Raw genomic sequence first — 20,127 nt, forward strand, 5'->3', positions numbered from 1 at the left:
GCGGAGAATTAACGGGACGCACAAGTTGTGGTCCAGCCAGTGGACGCGGCGCGCACAGGACAGGAGCGCTTTACGCGCGGCGGCGGGTGTGTAAGCGTCTGTGGAGGAGGTGGATGCGGGAGGAAAGAGGGCGGTCAGAGTGTGACGGAGAACACGGTGCCTTGCTCTGTCAGCTCAGCGCCTCTCTCACACTGCGTCTCGCACGTGTAATTTCTTGTCCGCGCACAGAGCACAGAGCACACGCATGCTGGCGGCGACCTCCGCGCACTTGATGCCCGCTTCGGTGATGCCATGCCGCGGAACCCCAGCGGAGACGAAGGCGGCACCGGGCTCTGGATGAGGACCTCGCCGGTGCATCGCAACGAAGGCTACGGCTCGAAGGATGTGGAGTCCGGACGGAAGATGATGAACAACGCGGGAGACGGCTTGCTGTCATCCTCCGCGACCGCAGGTGCCGCCGGCTCCGAGAGCCTGAGGGGGAAGCAGGGGGCCCGGCTCAGCCTGCTGGGGAAGCCGCTCATATACAGCGCGCAGAGCGGCCGCAGGAATGTGCGCTACCGGCGGCTCCAAAACTACCTGTACAACGTGCTGGAGCGACCGAGAGCCTGGGCGTTCATCTACCACGCGTTCGTGTAAGTTCATTCCACCAAGTTGTCTGTTGTGATGTGTGAAGTTGGACACCTGTTGATGCTCACTGCAGAAACACAGCCACTCAATCCCCCAACCTGCTGCTGCTTGTTTCCACACACCACTTTGTCACCGCTCATCTTTAAATATACACCCCACTTCACCAAAGAGAGACTAGCCATGTCTGCACATGGTTCCTCTTGATAAGTGCAGGAGTCCTTGTTCTGTCTGTGGGCCTTTTTCTCATTGACCTGTGCTCTGCTTTGTGAGGGGCCTCAGTGAGTTTCACATCTGCACTGCTGGAACCAGATCTCAGGACCTGTAGGTTCCTACAGCTCCAGATACAGGAACCCCCCCCAGCCTCGTGCACTGCTCTCCGTTTGTCAGTCACAAGCTGCTGTTTTCGATTTCCCGCGTGCAACTGTTGTTGTGGCATCATGACTGTTTCTGAGAGGAAGGAAGTTGAGACTGACGCTGACTCTGGTGCACCATCTTTTTTTAGTGTGTGGGTGGTGTATGTGTGTGTGTAAACACTGGGAGGAGCAGTTGGAGAGAAAGCAGCTTGAGCTATTGCACTTAATCCAAGCAGCTCTACAAACGTATCACTTATGTTTTTGAAGCATCCTTGAAGTGCCTGTGTCAAGTTCTGGAGAGGACACCACGTCAGCATCCCCGCTGGACTTCCTCTGCTAGTTTGCCTCGTGCTATCGTCAGTGTTTTTTTTCTTTTAGTGAAGACAAATTTGATTGTGCATGTTCTGGGGGAAATTACAGTTTCAAATTGTCCCCCATTTTACAGGCAATTTCTGCTGGAAGGCCTGGTCCCATGTGAAAGTGGCACAGTGAAATTCACCGCAGAAAGGTGCTAGAAGCTTTGTCTTTCGCCACGTTCATGTCATACAGATGGAAAGTAGAGATGGGAAAGACTGCCATTGACTCACATCGATAATAAGAGATACTACACACTTAAATGTGCTTTGTAGCTGTAAACTAAATCATATGAATGTTCTTTGGTACATGAATGCTGGCCTTTCAGGGCCAATGCTTACGTAGAGTCAACCTTTTGGGTCTTTTCTTGTCATGAAATATATTTGAATAGGGTATACACCCTAGAATCAAAGATGGGCAGCCCCCCGCCACCAGCGACCGCTTATGAGCGGGAATCTGCAAAGCTGTTCATTTTCAAATATACACTGAAACTAAACCCTTAGTCCACCACATCGTCCACCATTCAGAGACGTCCCCCATCCTCTCCTGCCCCCCGGCTGCCCCCACCTCTCTTCCCCACCTCTCCCTACTTCATAGGAGATTTCTGTTGCAAAAGGGTGTCCGCTGCTACGGGAGTCATCGCTCATAGCTTCACAACCTAGAGGCGCTTTTTGAATTGGCGGGGAGAGACACTTCAGCCAGAATTTAGGGGGTGAAGTCACACTTAAAGATGCATGATTATAGAATACTTCATGTGACGATTAAAATAGTGTGCATTGACATTATGACATCAAGTCCTTTTTAATTTGGGTTAAAGGGATAGTTCACCCAAAAATGAAAATGGTCTACTGACCACTATGCTGATGGAGGGGTGGGTGAAGTGTTTGAGTCCACAAAACACTTTTAGAGTTTCAGGGGTAAACAGTGTTGCAGCCAAATCATCAGTTTCTTATCTACAGCCGTACAAGCCTTTATATAATATATAACAAAAATGACAATTAGGATATAAAACCTGAATTTATAGTTGTTCCTATTCTATCTTTATGATGCCTGTGCAGCCTCTGTGAGGTCAAAGAGATATTGTAATGATGTCAGCGACCACCATGGGGGTCATCAAACTCAATGCTGACCCCTCATACCTTTTTTTTAATTTTTTTTATCGGGGCTATAACTTAAAGAGGGACACAATTGGATTTCCTTTGGTCTACACTTTTGCTAAAAGGTTGTCTCCAAAATGCTAATCTACATCTTATGAAAGTGTTGACTCACGCACACGCACGAGGATCCTCGGCCCCAGACTCTCTTCACATGAGCGCTCATGAACGTTCTCCGGGGAGCTGGTGAATGATTCCCTTTCATCCCTCTGGCAGTGAGCTAGAACTGAAGAAATGCAGAGACTTAACTCTCGCAGGCCTTTGGCCTCTCTCCTGTAGTGTGATGAATGTCGCTACAATATTCAGTGGCCTTGAAAGTTGCACTGGTTTGCTGATATGACAATTGCTGCAGTTGAGAGCCCCACAGTCCTATTTTCTTTTGTCTTACGATGATATCAGTCTCCAGTTACTCACAAAGCTAGTTGTTCTTCATATTCACTGCCATTCAAAATATCAGAATTGGGGCCAGTTTACATAAAAGAAGCAACAATGGGGAAATTAACTAAAACTCAGAAGGGACCAAACCCCAAAAGCCTTATTTGAGATTTTTCTTCATGTCGCTCCTCACATTTTAGCCGCACAATTATTTTTCTGAACTATAAATTCTAATTTGCAAAGATAAACCTTGTGTGTTGTGGGGGCCCCAGGAAAGGGTGGTGCCTCCTTGTTTATCTTTGCCAGAGGCCGCCCCAATTTGCCTTTATTACTGTAGATGAAACACTAACTCCAGTCCCTATACCTGACACCAGAATGCCCCTGAGGCCAATGTCAAATTTGCAAAATCTCAGTTTGGAAGAAATGGGATGTTCTTCTTTTGTGATGTTAAATGAAAACAAATCAAACTTGTAGCCAACTGCCTCCTAAAATGGTCTGTAGTAGATTTTTAGCAGCACAATCAAAAGTAGTGAAGTAGTTCAGAGATTACGGAAAATGAAAAACTGTTTGTTCCCAAAATGTTGTGTAAGCACTGATTTATTGTTGCACAGCCAAGGTTTGTAACCATACAACTGATGTCCATCATCATCATGTTCCACCTGCTAAACACATGTATACATGTTTACTTTTTATCACAAAGGCGCAGCAGAATAATTGTTGTACTGAAGAGGATGACCCTACACAGTGAAGAAGAAACCTTTGTTCAAACAAAACATCCTGGGACAGCCCAGATTCCCAGTGCCACAAAAAGATGTGTCACGCATAGATAGGTTAAAAGTAAAAGAAGTTCAGGATTATGTTGATGGTTGAGCAGTGAGCTGCATCGTGAGGAAAAGACTATTTGTTACAGATGGCAATTAGCTCTTATTTGCAATATCATTGACTCTTGATGCTTGAAAGCTGCACTGAATTATTATTTTCTATTGATAATGAATCAAATAACTGTAAAATCCAAGTAACAAATCCAAAGAGAATTTTCAACCCACTCCGTAGTTACCCTCAACTCTACAGACCCTTTTTAGTCTTTCAGCTTAATGTTTAGAACAGCAACTTTATTGTTTTTTACAATTTAAAAAATTCTGATCAATATCATTCACAGCACGCAGCTGTTTCCAAAAATCTCTGGTAAACCCAGTCTACTCTGTACACATAACACCAAACAACAGGCAGCAACCAGCTGGTGAACACATTTCTCCTGTCTGCCTTATGCAGGAGTTTGAAGATTAAATTGAATCGATTGAATTTAAATGTGTTGGATCAATGGAAACTTGACTGCAGGTCTGTTTGATGTGTAAATGACCAACACCAATATATCTGTGTTCATTCCTGTCTTCTGTAAATTCTGTTCATATTAACTTCGCATGTGTTTTGTGGGGAAATTGAGATCAGATTATGCTTTTCATCAAAATAGTAAAGATTTATGTTGATTTGATATGGATTTATGCTTATTTATGCATTTGGCAGGTCAAACATATATATATATACTGAATGTATCTGCTCAGTGTTTACAGAAAACATTGATCTGGTCTTGCAGTTTAATATCTACAGCAGTGGTCACCAACCTTTCAAGCCCAAGATCACCTTTCATTTCAAACGTATCTACCACCCTGATACCTTCCAAAAAAAACAATTAGGAGGGTTATATTTATTATTTTAGCAATTTCTGTTAAAGGCTCGGTGTACAAGCATAAAAATACACAAAGAAAGGCAGTTATGCAACTTTATTTATTTAATGCATATTATTGCAACATCTGTTCCTTGCACAATATTTAGCTTCTCAGTTCAACAATATGTTCTGCAGAGTTCTGCTACTGCAGCACTATGTTTTTGCATATAGGCTTTGCCTTGAATATGGTCATAAATATGACTATTTTCTTGTATAAAAGTAATCCTGTGTAGTCTATAAATACCAGTACTATACAGTATGAAGCCGTGCATCTTCCCCTCCTGCAAATATATCACAATAAACTCCCTTTTTTTTTTAAACAAAAGAATGTCACCAAAAACATTTGAGTGCTTCTATTTTGAAAAATATACAGAAAGGGTTGCAACCCTTTGTTTGTGTCATAAATTCATCAGATAAACATTGAAACTCAGGTGAAAGATAATTTTCTCTGTTTAATCTGCTGTGAAACACAAACGCTGTTTATTTGTCTGTGTCACTAACGTATTTCCAACACTTCCCGAACCTGTTTCAAAGTAAAAGCCGTTTCACTTTCTGAATCCATTCATTTGTTCTAACAGGACTTTGATTGTTATCTCAAGACCGTAAGATGTACGTCTTCATACCGTAGTGTCCTGACATTTAGTTTAGTACATAATCCGACTTGTATAGAAGGAAATGCAGTAAATAAACCAGCAGCTCCGCCGGCAGTAGCTGACACTCAATCAGTGTGAACAACAGGCATCTGGCACACAGCTGGTCTGAGTCCAGAGTGTTACGGGGATTGACAGTTAAGACTGTCGAGATCGACCAGTCGATCGTGATTGACGGGTTGGCGACCACTGATCTACAGCATTATTATATTTCATGGTTATGTTTAAACTCGTGGCCTGTTTTAATTCAGAAAAATAATTAAACTATAGAATTAGACTTCAGACACAACACTATTTACGCGTAACCAATCTACAGTCTTTCCCTGATCTTTACCAAAGAGATTTTGTTGCAGGACGGATGAGTGTGCGGAAACCATCTACAGTCTCTGGTGTGATAGTCTTTGTAGGCCGACCATCCGCTCCATCCACCTCCTCATGAATCCGCTGACGTTAGTAAATGTGCAAATTCATTATTTTCCCTGAATGCATATCCAGCCAGTGATTATCTTTCCCATAACATGTATCGTTGCAGTTGTTGTGTTTATAGCTCGCTATGTTTCCCCCAAGTGGCAAAAAAGATACAAATATTAATGCAGCTTATTGATTATTTTTATAGACTCTTGCCCTGTAGTGGCTTAAATTCTTTGTTTTGGCATACTACTTTAAAAAAAACAAGCTGTATACCAGGACCCACTAGATTATGTTTGCTGTAGAATATTCTTAACATGTAATCCTCCTTTAAACTTCTTGTTTTCACAACATTATTAACATAATTATCGTATTTTGTCAAGTGCACCTAATAAACCTTAAATTTGTTTTGCTGCTGTGAAGGAAATATTGCTTGATTTCCTACTAAAATTTAGGGGTGTGTGTGTGTGTGTGTGTGTGTGTGTGTGCACATGGTTCCTCGTGAGGATCAGTGCGTTTGATACTAATTTGGCCAAGCTGTTTTGCTTGGACAGCTGTAACACTGTTTAGATAACTCACAGAAGTTCAATTTCATCATCCACTGCTTTCAGAACGCTGTAAAAAAACACTCTCTGCCTCGTCTGAGCCGACACATCAGGAACAGGTCAGAGTATGCTTACGAGCCTTCCCTCCAAGCTTCCACTTCATCATCTGTTGTACATGCCCAAACAGAACAATCCTCATTGGCTTTAATGCTTGAATTCACATTTACTAATTTGTGAAATGCTTTTCTCCAGAGCAGCTTACACCTGAGGGACACCAATAAAGCTCCAGAAGAGTAGGAGACCTTAAAGTAAACACTAAACACTACATCTATTCAATAAGACAAAGTGCAAGGAGATCCGGTGAAGAGGCGCTCAATAGGTGCTGTTTAGGGTGTTGGACTAAAATTGACTTGTGTGTATGGATGGCAGTGACAGCCTGAATGCAGCGGCTGAGAAGGAGCATAAAGCATCAGTTATACTACTGCAGTAGTCAAGGCGAGAGATAACCATGGCCTGTACCAAGAGTTGCAGGGTGTACAAGTTCCATTAGGCCTATTTTTTTATGTTGTAAGCAACAAGGATGGGAGACAGCAAAAGATCAGAGATTGTCCGCAATCATGCTGGGCCTGTTTTTCCACATCTTTTGGTTGGAGTTGAAGATTAATAGGTAATAATTATGTTGGTTTTGTGTTGGAGAGACTGATTGGTTGGGGTGAGCCTGAACCCAGTCTTTCAGTCTTCAGAGGTTTAGTTGAGGGTGGCGATCCAACTTCAGTGTGTATTTGTCTGACACATACAAAGAAAAGCTGTGCCTTGAGTGAATGGGGTGGCAGAAATGACACAGATACAGTTTGTGCATCGTCTGCGTATTACAGACAGGATAAGCCATGCATGCAGAGAATCTTAACAATGGCGGTCTAGCAAAGACCCTCGGGGAAACCCTGTGGGATATGGGATATGAACAGTGCCATGATACACTGAAAGAACATCTAGTGAGGTAGGATTCAAACCAAGAATGTACATTTCCTGAGAGGCCAGTATCAGAGAGTGCGGTGAGCAGGATAAGAAGCTGTAGCTGCCCTGAGGCCGTCCGTCACAAACGACAGAACCGTTACAGTGGAGTGGCTGCTCTTGAAGCTTGACTGATTTGGATCAAGGAGGTCATTCTGTGAAAGGAATTTTGAGACCTGTTTGAAAAGTGCCCGTTCAATAGATTAATATAAGAATGGATGTAATGAGACTGGCCAACAGTTCCTAACTTGAGCAGGGTTGACGGACCGGAGGCTATTTGAGCAGAGGTGTTTCCTGTGTGCCTGTTGGTAGTGCAGATGTTATTGTAGAAAGCAATAACATCTGCACTACCTTGTAGAAGGACGACAGGAGAGATTGAAAACCCCTGAAATCAGTAGATTTGCTGGATCAGCAGCTGTGATTAGGGGCAGTTCATGATATGTTACCTGTATGAGTAATATTAGATTTTCAAAATAAAATGCAAGTGATGAAGTTGCACTAAATACCAGGGAGAGGAAATCTCAGTATTTCACCTTGTAATTTTTTATACCAACATAAGTAACTAAAAGCAAATGTCTTTCTCACATGTATCTTGTACCTCTTATACTGATGTATTTTCCTGTATCCTTTATGGCTACTGCATACATGTATATTTTTATCCATTCCCTATGTGACAGTAGTAGCACTGAGCCAGTCTTTGTGCAGAGCTGAGTCGCCCCTGGGGCCTGCCCTCCTTCCTGTGCGTACACACACACACACACACACACACACACACACACACACACACACACACACACACACACACACACACACACACACACACACACAGTAGTGCCATTCATCTCACCTCTGGATTAACAAGCCCTTATCCTTGCAAGTATGTTCAGGAGCAGGAAAGTGAGGGGGGGAAGTATACAGTATTCCTTCACCTAAGGTTTCTGAGCTGGCATGCTGAGCGATCATGGGGCAGAGGGAAGTGACACGAACTCGCTGCTCTCACTTGTTAAATATCTATCATTTGGTTTATTTTTATGAATACTTGGATTTATAGGCTGCAGTAAAGAATGCTGACTCATCCTAAAAGCTGTGTTTGATGGGTGTTATTGGGGATTTGAAGCCAACAGACACAATAAAATGTTTAGTAGACATCTTAATGACTAATCAGATGCTGCGCTAAATCCCAGTGCTGTTATGTATTATATTTTGAGCTATTGTTTATTATCCAGCCGTTGAGATTCTGTCACAAAGAAATGTTTTTCTCTAAACCTCCTCCTCATTATGTTTTTGATAGATTTTCGCCTTCTGGTGTGGAATATGTCTGCTGTAGATTCATCTCAGAAAGCCCACATTCGAGATACTCACATTCGCATCCATGCATTTTTCCAATAGTGTGCTCTTAACCTGTGTGACGCATAAGGGTATTTTGCATCAGCACACAGCGTGGCCCACTGTCACCTTCTGAGCAAGTGACTCAATGGAAAGAAGCTTCTTATAAACAGTGAGAGCAAAGCGGTGTAAACAGTGACCGCCTGTATGCTTCAGTGTAAGTGGCGAAGAGGAACTGGCTGGTTTGATTGTTTAAACATTTAATTGTGCTTATACGATTCTTCATAATGTCGTTATGTGTTTAACTGCAACTTATGTATATTTTACTTTTGTGATTACAGTTTTTCAAAGCCTTCTTTAAAGATTCAGTTCCTGCTTTCAGTTGGTTTCCTTGCAGAAACTCAATGTGCTGTTTGAATATAGTTACAGCATTCACTGAATAACTCTTTTGTATTTGTGGGTTCAAGGATGCTCCCACATCCAAATCCTCACCGTCAGTAACTATAAACAATAGAGGCTGCTGCACACTAGAGGATAATCAGTCAGATTTTAGACCCCATTTGACTCGTACCCGACTGGAGGTCACTCTGTGCCGATTATCTGTCCAAATAATCCTGAAGTGTGGGGGGTTTACAAATAGTCTTAATGCTACCGATTGAGTCAGAGCCTTTGTTATTTATGAAGATTGGCTCTGACAGAAATCTGTGATAGCGAGACAATGAGCGCGCTGACCGGGAAGCATCACCAACCGGATGCTGTATACTTGTACAGCTGTGACTTAAAACAACAATAAATTTCCAGCTTGCACTGCAAAATGTAGGAACCTTCACCGCCATGACAACATCCATAGTTTAGTTTTTTTTTCCGCTGCAAAACAGAACACACGACGTTGGTCCTCCTCCATGTTTGTTTTTCTTCTGAAGTCACGTTTATTCACGCGCGTGTTCCACAAATCGGTCAAGGGTTGAAAATTCTAGTGTGCAGCGGCCCTAACTAATCAAAGAACACAAAAAGCAATGTGCGCCATGATAGAGAATCTCTGGCAAATTACTGTACCATTGCTCTGCTGTATCTTTGTGATGAAAAGGTATACAAGTGTTTTGTAGGTGGAACAGATACGATAATGATAAGAAGGATGAGTATAAATTTAAAATGTCCCAAATAAATGTTTGAATTAAAAAGGCTCAGTTATTTCCTGAAACAGCTGGGCACTAGTTCTTATTGAATGTTGACCTAACAGGAATTAATAGCACATATGTAGGGGACTATGTTCGGCTGAGGATTAATACACATTTTGTGAGATTTCTTCTGGTGCTCCTGATGGCCAGTCTACATCAAACAGGTCTGCTGTCCGTGTGTTTCTGTTTTTTTATTTTTTATTAAAGAAGCTTTTTTTGTCTGTGATTAATCCGAAACACTGTTCAGTGTGATTTTGTGGCTCATTGATGTGTTTTTAATAATTTCTGGACAACGGTAAGAACAATGTTTTATCAGGCGTTGACTACCCAGACAATACTTACTAGTAGCATCAAGTCTTTGTTTGTTTTTGGTCTTTTGCTGGGATTTTGTTGACAAGAAGATAAAATATATATTATCACGAACCTAAGCCCTGAAATGTGATTCCTGTTAGAGCAGTCGTCCTCTAACCAGAATGTCTGCAGTTCGATCCCAGTCTTCCCTAGTCCTCATGCCGAAGTGTCCTTGGGCAAGATACTGAACCCCAAATTGCCCTTTCTCATAGAGAAAGTGCTGCACATTGATGCACTGTAGGAATGTTTGTGTAAATGGGTAAGTGTAAAACTGAACTGTGCTTTGAGTTGTCATCAGGACTAGAAAAGCACCACATGTCCATTTACCATGTACATCAGTACAGATTACAGGTATACTGACCCAGCTCAGTCTAAAATGTTTGTATCCAGATAGCAGAGCACAATTCCTCTCAAGACCTCCAATATAAACCTCCAATATAAATGGATTCACATATATAAAAAGGCAAATTTTCAACTGAACAAATTGTCTAAACATGAATTGTTAATTATGTGGAATCACATGCATGCATGTACAGTGTATGTAAATCACTTTGCCTGTTTGATACCAGAGGACAGTAACAGGTGATGGGGATGGCCTGCTGCGGGGCTCATGTTTCAATCCTGTGTTTACTCAAAGGGAGTTCCCCTTGTTCTGTTTCCAGAGATGAGCTGTAGACACAAAGAACCGGCCTTAGCACCAGAGACGCCTGTAAACAAGGAGAGAGCATTGGGCCTTAGCTCAGAGAAACATCATTTACCTAAGCAGCACCTGTTTGCCTCCTTTATAAGGCTGCCTCGCTGTAATGCCTCCCACAGCCAGCAGGAGAGGAGATTAATCTCTTGTATCAAAATGAGTCACATCTTCTTTGTTTTTTCACTTTTCCACTTTTCTGCTCTTTTTATTTGCGCAGAAATCCACCACAGACTTTACACTAACATTTTCCCAATCTGTAGGCATCGCTGTGAGTTAAGCGCCGTCAGATCCACCTTCCATCTTAGACAGGAGCTCCTGTGTGCAGCTGGGAGCCGGTGGGTGAGGATTTTTCCACCTGGCTGCCCCTTGAGTCTCACGTTCTGATGAGAAGGTTTAATGGCCAATTGTCCCAACCAGTCATTTCACAGGTCGTAGTCTGTGTGACAAAGTACTGAATGAGTCACCTTCAGTGGGAGAAAAGCACCTGTTTCTCATCTGCTCTTATCTTTTTTCCTCTTATCTTCACATTTACTGCAGTACCTGTGGCGATCTCATGTTATTCTTCGCAGCCCTCTTATCCATTCTTCTCTGTCTATAAAAAGCTAACCTCATCTCCGACAACTTCAGCGCCATTTCCTCAGAATGACCTATACCATCAGCAGTGAGAGTTGTACAAGTTATGCTCCCATGATCTGCGCTCCCCTGTGGGGTGTGCAGACAGTGATGCTTGGCTGCGTTTCTGTCACCATTGTGTCTGTGTGTTTGCACTGTGGTCGGTCTCTAACACAAAGAGAGGAGCAAAGTCTATGACCTCTTAAAGCTCTGCCTTCTCCTTTTTGCCTGTTCCTACTGTTTAAGTCATTCCACTTTCCTGTTGCCGTAGCAACGGATGCTGCAAATACGACATCTTGGGTGGGTTTTAATAAAAAAAAATAAAAAAATGCAAATAAATCAGAGTGAGTGCTCATGGTTTATTGTGCATTTCGGTCTTCCACTGACAGTGTGGCCCCTACCGGGCCTACTGTCACTGCTGTGGCCAGCATCTAGTCATGACTGACACAAGCCATGCCCTCGCCACTGCCACCATCCTATATTTAGGCAGGCAGTGACCAGTTTAGTGTTCATGGGCCTGAAGGTCTGTTTGCTGCTGTGGGAATAACACAGCTAACCCTAAACCTATACTTGCATCAGTCCATTTTTTCCAGATATCAACTTCCCAAGATTTGTCTTAAACCTCTGGAGGAGGTTGTGTGCTTTGTATACAGGATGTGATTCATTTCTTTTTTTTCTAAAAAGTGTATTTTTCCAACCAGAAGCGTTGATCCTATTTTGACATACATTTTGACAGTGAAAGAAGACAACTACGCAACTTTTTGCTATTGTCAAAAGACCCACAGTATCAAATGCCTTAGGAAAGACACTGTTTGTCCAAAAATAGTATTACCATCCCTTGTTCTAGTGTGACGTAGGCTACACACTACAGTAGTCATAATGTGATGGGGGGTTCTGTGCAAGGACAAAGGATTTACCACCATCTACATACACAGCCACGGTGACCATGTGTAGTGGGTGACAGGCCAGAGGCCCTTTGACCTCCCTGTCTTACCCACAGGGGCAACACTACAGCTGGGTAGCCAGCCTGTCCCTCAACCCCCCACCCCACAGTGTGTAATGTGCCTCCACAGTGGAGAGAAGTCAAAGAGAGAGTGGTAGAGAGGAAAGACACAGAGAAATGACATGAGTGAACAGTGTAAAAGGGGAAGGAGAGACAGTTGCACAGTTTTCTATGATTTCTAACATTACTGCAGTTCTTCAGATGAAAACGTGCCATTTTTGTCCAAGAGAATTGGCCTCTTGCAATCAGTGAAAACCTCAGAGGCTTGTTTGCACTACATGTTGGCCTTTTATTTCCTCCTACTCTCTTTCCTTGCAGTCATGCAGTCAACGTTTTGATGTTTTAAATTCAGACATGAAGGAAAAATGTGATATCAACCCCACTCTGAGTTCCCCATACATCATGGTTGCTCTGGGCAACCATCACCCTATGTAGCAGTGAGCCTGTACTCAGCTCCTCTGTTGGCAACATGAAGAGCTCAGTGTGGAAACCTCCCTCAGGGAAAGGCTTTGTCCTTTAACTGATGGCCAGCCCAGAGGTAACATGGTATAAGTCTACAGTATTACAGACAGCATAGGTTTTGAGCTGTCTCATCTTATCATATATCATATATACTTCTGCAGGTTCAATTGTAATTTTATCATTTAAACATTTCTTTTCATACATTGCATATCAACTATTTCAGAGGTCTGTTAAGCAACTGACACAATTTTCAGACCCAAGGTCACAGATTTTCAATATGAGCTTTGGAATTCAGCCCGATACAAAGCATTGCAGCAACAAAATGAATGTTGTGCTGTTACTTCGAAGACAATTTGCTGAAAACAGGAAGTGATTGTACGAATGTTGTTGCCATGATCGAGATCAGTGCCTGGAACACCGCTGAATGTCTGTCAGTGCTATATGGTGAAAAAAATATGAAATTATCAAAATGATCTGACGGAACAGATGCCATTGGCAGCAGGTGGGCAGTTGCCAACCACTGCTGTAGTTTATCTGAGGATGTAGATGAAGACATGTCCAACACGTCCCCACTGACTTCTACAGAGTGCTTGTCAACTATTTATTCAAGTTTTATTAATATTGAAGCTACCAAACTCTGCACTACACTTTCTCAGACAAATTACAATACACAGGCCAAGTGTGAGGCTGGAAACATTTCAAGGAGTTTCAAGTTTAATGTTACACTTATGGACACTTTCGGTAAATTTTACATTCAGGATACAATTCTATGAACAGTTATGAGATATGCCTTCCACATACAGACAGACAGAATGAAAGACGGAGGTATGTGAAATTAGTAGGTAGGTTTCTGCCAAATCCTAGTTTCTCTTCGGTTGTGTTTTATGACTAAAGGTCACAAGTGTCATGGGGTAAGCTCATGTCTGAGTCTGAATTCTGTGACAGGAAGCCATATTTTTTTGGTCAACCTCAATTTTTTTCCCATGGTTATGACCCCGTCCCGATCTGAACCAGCGACAGTCCCCAGAACTATTCCAGGCTCTCACACGGCCACAACCCAGCCAATATAACCTCTTGTTTGTCCTCTCAAAATTAGACAACATGAACCACAAACGTCAGCTGGGTTAGAGGACTGAGGTCAAAGTGCTGAGGTATGAATGAGCGTCAGGGTGGTTTTAACCATTACATTGCTCTGTTAGCATTTTCTTGTAGCTGACTTGTCGGAACATATTAGTGGTAAGTCTGCTCCCGAGGTCACCTCAGGCAAAGTCGTGTGTCGTGCGTGCGTGTGTGCGTGCGTGTGCATGAAGAGGTCTTCATGTGCCTCTACTTTACAGGACTCTGGCAGTGTGTTGTATGTTTTCTCTTCAGCAGTGATCTGTCAGCCCTTATAGCTGCATGCAGAACATCTGCCCTAACCCTATAATTACATCTGCAGTATATTTAAAACGTGTTGAACAGTGACTACACATGATGTAGGGAGCTGCAGTGACAAAGAGGAGCATTATTGAGTTGAACTGTTTTAATCACGGTGTTATTTAGCGGATACTGAGACCAATCAATGCATCATGATTGATTTTTGATTAACAACAAGCTCTACATGCTGTTTATATCCACACAGGATACAGTAGTCATGCTAACACTAATCTCATACCATCAGTTGTTAAAACATTACTAGGGTTGCTCAAAATGATAATGAAATGTCATACATTTCAATAAAATAGAATCTAACATAATACAAGTTATGATTAAAAAAAAATTATGATAATGTTAAAAACATATAATAAACATAGAAATTAACTTAAATTAAATAAAGTACATTTTAAAGGAACTGCTGCAGAGTGAAGCAAAGCCTGATGAGGAAAGTCATCTAGTTAAAGGTAGGGTTGGTAAGTTGTTTATCAAACACATTTTACTTCATTTTTTTAAGTCCTCTTCACGTCCTGATAGCTATCAATAAATAATAAATAATTTTCATTAGGTCTGAATGATATGATTCGGAGGCATAGCTTTGATGAGAAGGCTGATGGAGGTGGGGGGATGGCTCGGTTGCCTTTTTTCAAAGTGTAGCCTGCTCTTCCAGGATTACCAACCCTAGCTTTAAAGGCTTAAATTAAGAAATACACTTTTAGCTTCCATTTTAAAGTGAGTTGTCTTCCCTGATAGTGTGTTCATAGCTTTGGCTCGTAAAGGACTGCATCCCTGATTTTCTTTTGGTTATTCCTCGGAACTCTTAGTATGGTAGCAGTGTCCCCTGAAGACAAATAGTTAACAAAGTAGTTTGTGACTTAACTTGGTCCTAACCCAGTAAGGACTGTGTCTAAGAAGGAAGACGTTAAAATCCCATTAGCTGAAGTTGGCTTCAGATATAGATATAGACATGAGTCAGCTTCTCTGCATCTTTTTTATTTATTAATAGTGGTATTTCAGCATTAGTCTTAGATTAATAAATAATCAACACCTCATTAATATGGGACTTAGATGAGAGGATTGATACCTCTCTCCTACTTTCATGTCAGTACTGTTAGCCTACATATATAGCTAGTCCAGCAGGTGTTTATTGTAGCATTATTAACACATTATATCTTAATTCATGCAGAAACCAAACTGTGGCTTTAAAAACATATATATATTTGCTTAACTTGGAGTGAGACGGAATTAGTTGGCCTGGTTCTGTCCGTAAGATATCTGCCTACCAGCTCAAAACGTGTCAGGCAGCTCAGCACAGGCTATTTCCCCTTGTTTCCACCTCATGTGCTAAAAAAAGCTAACTGGCTGCTAACTGTAGTTTTACGATAAAGTTGTGAGACTCTCATTTTATCTAGCTCTTGGCTAGAGGGCGAATAATATTCCCGAAACTGTCAAACTATTCCGTAAGTTCATGATATTGAACTCGATACTCCTTGAAATGTTTCCAATCATTTGCACATTTGTTACATGGATCGTGTATCACCAAGACGGATCGCTCCACGTTTATCGTACCTTGTGTGTAAAGTGATACTGGTTGTTACTCTCACCTCTTCATCAAAACTGAAGGGGGGCCTCTCTCTTAAACTGTGCTGTGTTTACTTTGGCCTGGTTCCTTCCCTCTTCACGAGCTCTGGCAGGAGATGTAGACAAGGAGATCTGATCACACCGACTCCTAGATCTAGTGCATGAGCGTGTATTTGTGTGCTAGTGTTGTGAATGAGTGTGTATATGGAGAGAGTAGCAGCAGCGATGGTAACCACCAACTTGGTGTGTCGCTTTTAATCAACGTCTCATAGACTAAGTGAGGATGAGGTCACAGGGGTCCAATTTAGTATTTTAACATACACTACAATATCTCTACTGTACTTTGCTTAATGTTCTGACACCCCAGGGTCCAATCATGTCCACTCAAAATCAAGTGTAACCAACGCTGACTGCATAACAAACTGTGCGTGAGAAACCTTGTATGCAGTAAATCAATAATAAATCAAGGGGAATCCCAGACAGCAGCTTCATGTCAGCTACTATCCCGGCATAAGTCCGTTAAATTGACTCTGAGCTGCTGCCCATCGCTTTCGTATGCCAAGTCTTGTCTGCCTGTCGCTCGACAAATCAACTCATATGTGTTTGTCTTCGCAAAATAAGCTCGGCCCCACAGCCGGCAAACTCGTGAGTCTTTGTGGAGGGAGGGAGGAGTTGGATTTTGGGAATCAGGCTGCACACAACAGCTGCTTGTTGGAATAACAGCGCGGTTGAAATGACTGCGCCACATGGGTCGTATTACCCACCCAGGCTTTTAATAGGCTAGCTTGACTGCAGAGAGAAATGATTAGTATGAAGCACAGTAGCCCGATCACTTATCATAGATGAAAGCGTTTTGAAAGGTATGTTGACAGAAGAGCATATCGCCTTAGTGTGTTCTTTGTAGAGGTGCATTGCAAACTGAGAGACATCAGCAAAGCACTTTTCCACTCATGTTCTCCTCAAAACCTTTTTTTTTCTCAGTTATTTTAGCATTTGTTTTTGTACTATTATGATATTTCATTAATAAAATCCTCTGGTTTTCAGCTCTCCAACAGACTGGCTTGTCATAATGATAAGTCTTGCTCCGCTACAGCTCAATTCTACATATGGCTACTGAGGCTTTTGGAAAAATAATTGTCAAAGTAATTTATATTTTAGCCCGGCTGCTGTGGTGAAGATTGTGAAGTAGAATTATTTCTCTTGGCAGTTTGGATGGAGATGGAAAACCAGCCGTCGTTATTGGTTTTATAGGAGAATTAAATGTACTTTAATGAGCGATTTTGTTCATAACTTATATTTAGATCTAATCCTCAAACTATGACATCTGCATATTTGTTCCCCCGCAGCTCCCATGTGCTCTTGGCTGGCTCGCAGTGCTTTATCCATTCCCTCCTTTGTGGAAAATTGAAATTGAAGAAGCAGCCAGTTGTTAAACACACACTTAGCTCTAACCAATTTCCTGTCATGATTAAGGAGTAGTGTACTTTGCAAATGCCCCAAAACCACTAAAATGACAACGCTTAAGTAAGGCTTTTACATATAATCTCTTCAAATTGTTGAATTAAATCATACTTAAATGTAAGAGTGCTACAGGTCTACATTCAATATTTATCTGAATCTGATCTTTTGTCTCTACCTTCCCCTTTTGGATACTCATGTTGTGCCAGTGAGGAGTGTGTTGGGAATATTCCTATCACACTTTGTCAAGTTTGATGGGTGCATTTCCGCCTGTGACAGCCAAGTAGCATACAAATCCCTTCATCTCCCGTCTGGAGATGTGCAAACTGAGGTGGTGATCTGTGTTGGGGGATTACATATGAATCTCCTTTATTACACACCTGAGAGAAAGATTACTGTTTTAGACTCCGGGGTCGGTCCAGTGAGTCTTGGGGTCAGGGTTAGGGTCAGAACAAAACAAACATTGGAATACATAATCATACAGTCCTATATAATTTAATGTTTAAATACTGATTACTACTGCTGTAAGTATGAATCATTTGATAATGTTGCTCGGCATAAATGCAACACTGTTGAAAGAAACATTCTCCATTGTTATAGTGATGCTCCAAATCAATACTTCAATTTTTTTTTAAATAAAGGCCACCTAAGACACACACTGTCTCAGATACTTGTTAGATGCTGAGGGAATCATGCATATACACGACTTTTGATAATAATATGTCAATAAAGTGATGGACCAAGCTCATAATGGCCAACACATTTTTTTTTATTCATGAAAACACGATGGATTACAATGTAGTTGAAATACAAGACAGATGGTGCTGTCTATAAATCTGTCTGCCACATTTCATCAACTCTGGAGAATGGAAACATGACTTGAAAACTGAAAATAGAAACTTGCGACCAGTTTCTTGAACCCTTGCATCTGATCTGTGTTGCCCGGTAGTCTCAGTCTTATAGTTTGTGAGTGCTGAAAGCTTCCGTCCACCCCCTATAGTACGAGGTGCACACGTTGAATGTGGAAGAGCAGGAGGTCTCTTACCCATCACTGAGGCTTTAGGTCGTTTGGAGCCAGAAATGTAGTTAATACTTTCTCAACTTTCCTGACATTTAAAATGACTCTGACAAGCACTGTCAGCAGAGGCTGTGGGGCTTCTCCATGACACCTTTGCACAAAACCACCATGAAACATCTGACAATTTTTTGCATGAGGCAAAGTTAAGTTGTGTCTCAGAATAACCTTTTACAAAAAGTGCTGCGGATGTCTGTTGTGCAGCAACTGTGGTCATCCTGTCCTTTATGTAACCTATATGTACCTCTATGTAAAGTAAGAGGTATGCTGTCAGATGTGAGGTGTCAGAGGTAAGTTTTTACTGAACCCAAAACGCAGCATCTTCACACTTCTATTCTGGTTTTAGAACGGCCTGTTTTCCCTTTGAAAAAAAAACAAACCCATTGAGCCATATGAAACCTTCACACAGTGGAAAATAGAAAAAGCCTCCTCCCAGCTGGAATTTATTAAAATCCCACATCTTCCTACTTGTTTCTTTCAAAACGTATTTTCTGTTGTTTTTGCTGCTAATTGAGTCGATTTTTCCCTGGCGTTGTTTTGACGTGGGATTACAACAGACTTCTTACAGGGCTCGGATGTTTTGAGCAGTTCCTTTCCTTTTGTGATTCTGGCAAGCGCACTTGCCAAAGTGCACTTGCCAAAGTCTGGCTTGTTGTTCTGCCTCTGTGTCCTTAAAGGGAGAATATTAGGAGTGCATCATTCACAAAAATCTTCCATTCATGCTCTGAGCTGTTGCCTTGTTTTAATGTGATTTTGGTTTCCTTGGTGAATACACTTTTCTTAACTATAGTAACATACTGTACATTTCAAAATTATTAAACTATTAGTAGAGTTTAGTGGTAGTAATAGACTATAACTTTAGTTTTGATCACCAGACTTTTGAGCTGAGCTTCTTTTTTTAAAATTTTTATTTTATTTTGTAGACCAAATGTTATTTGATTAAAGCTGCTTTATGTAAATTGTCTCTGCTGCCAGTCTTGGCTTCTTGCAGGGAGTGGGTGGTGCTGCTAACAGTGTTGATAAGACAAGAGATTTGAATACGTCTGAGCAGCACTACTTCTAAAGAGCAGACTGGAGACCACAGCAACTTGCAAATCCAGAAATGTTCATTGATAATGAAAATAATTGTGTGTTTGTGGGTTGTTTCACTGACATAAACGGTTAAATGAGAGAGCATTGAACATTGAATATTCCATTTTACAACATCTAAGCAAGCGGTTTCTAGCCTGGGCAAAGAGTAAACCAGTACACTGTAAACTCTGTCATGATGAATATATTCTTCCAAGCCGAGAGACTCTAATCCTGTATGGCTTCTGCCCGGCTACTCATGAATAGAATAATACAATGACTTTTGAACAGACTGCACTCCTTATGAATACACTGAGTGCCTCAGCAGAAGAAAGGGAAAGAAGACGCTCTTGTTCTCTTTCTCACTGGATGAACACCTGGATGAACGTTAATGCATGCCAAGCAGCTTCCTCCTCAACCATCTGCTGCTTCATCCTGAAAGGTCTGTGACCCTCAGCCTTACTGCGCCGTCTGCTCACGCTACCTACTTGCCTGACTGTCCTCCAGGGCTTCCGGCAGCAACCTTTGCATTGTTCACTAACCTGAACATGCATGGGGCTTGAGTGAACATACAACAGCACTGTTAAAGCAACTGAAGGGCTCCTTCATAAACCTCGCCCATCATGTATCTGATTTTGAACTGGATGATATTTAACACTGTTATCAAATTGTCAATGTTTGGTCAATTTTGCCTGACCTGTCA

General features: G+C 41.8%; 1 protein-coding gene across 5 annotated transcripts in view; it reads left to right on the forward strand.

Annotated features, from left to right (window-relative positions):
• Nucleotides 1-20,127, forward strand: part of kcnq5b (potassium voltage-gated channel, KQT-like subfamily, member 5b) — a 111,651-nt gene continuing 91,524 nt past the window's right edge. For 3 of the 5 annotated variants that reach the window (XM_034581873.1, XM_034581874.1, XM_034581875.1), the window contains exon 1: nt 1-632. In XM_034581873.1, coding sequence (XP_034437764.1) covers nt 292-632 — 341 coding nt within the window. In that variant the 5' untranslated portion in view covers nt 1-291. The remainder of the gene's footprint in view (nt 633-20,127) is intronic. The other 2 variants (XM_034581879.1, XM_034581887.1) reach the window with 1 other exon arrangement.

The sequence above is a fragment of the Hippoglossus hippoglossus genome, chromosome 1 (genome assembly GCF_009819705.1).
Source record: "Hippoglossus hippoglossus isolate fHipHip1 chromosome 1, fHipHip1.pri, whole genome shotgun sequence".
Classification (NCBI taxonomy): domain Eukaryota; kingdom Metazoa; phylum Chordata; class Actinopteri; order Pleuronectiformes; family Pleuronectidae; genus Hippoglossus; species Hippoglossus hippoglossus.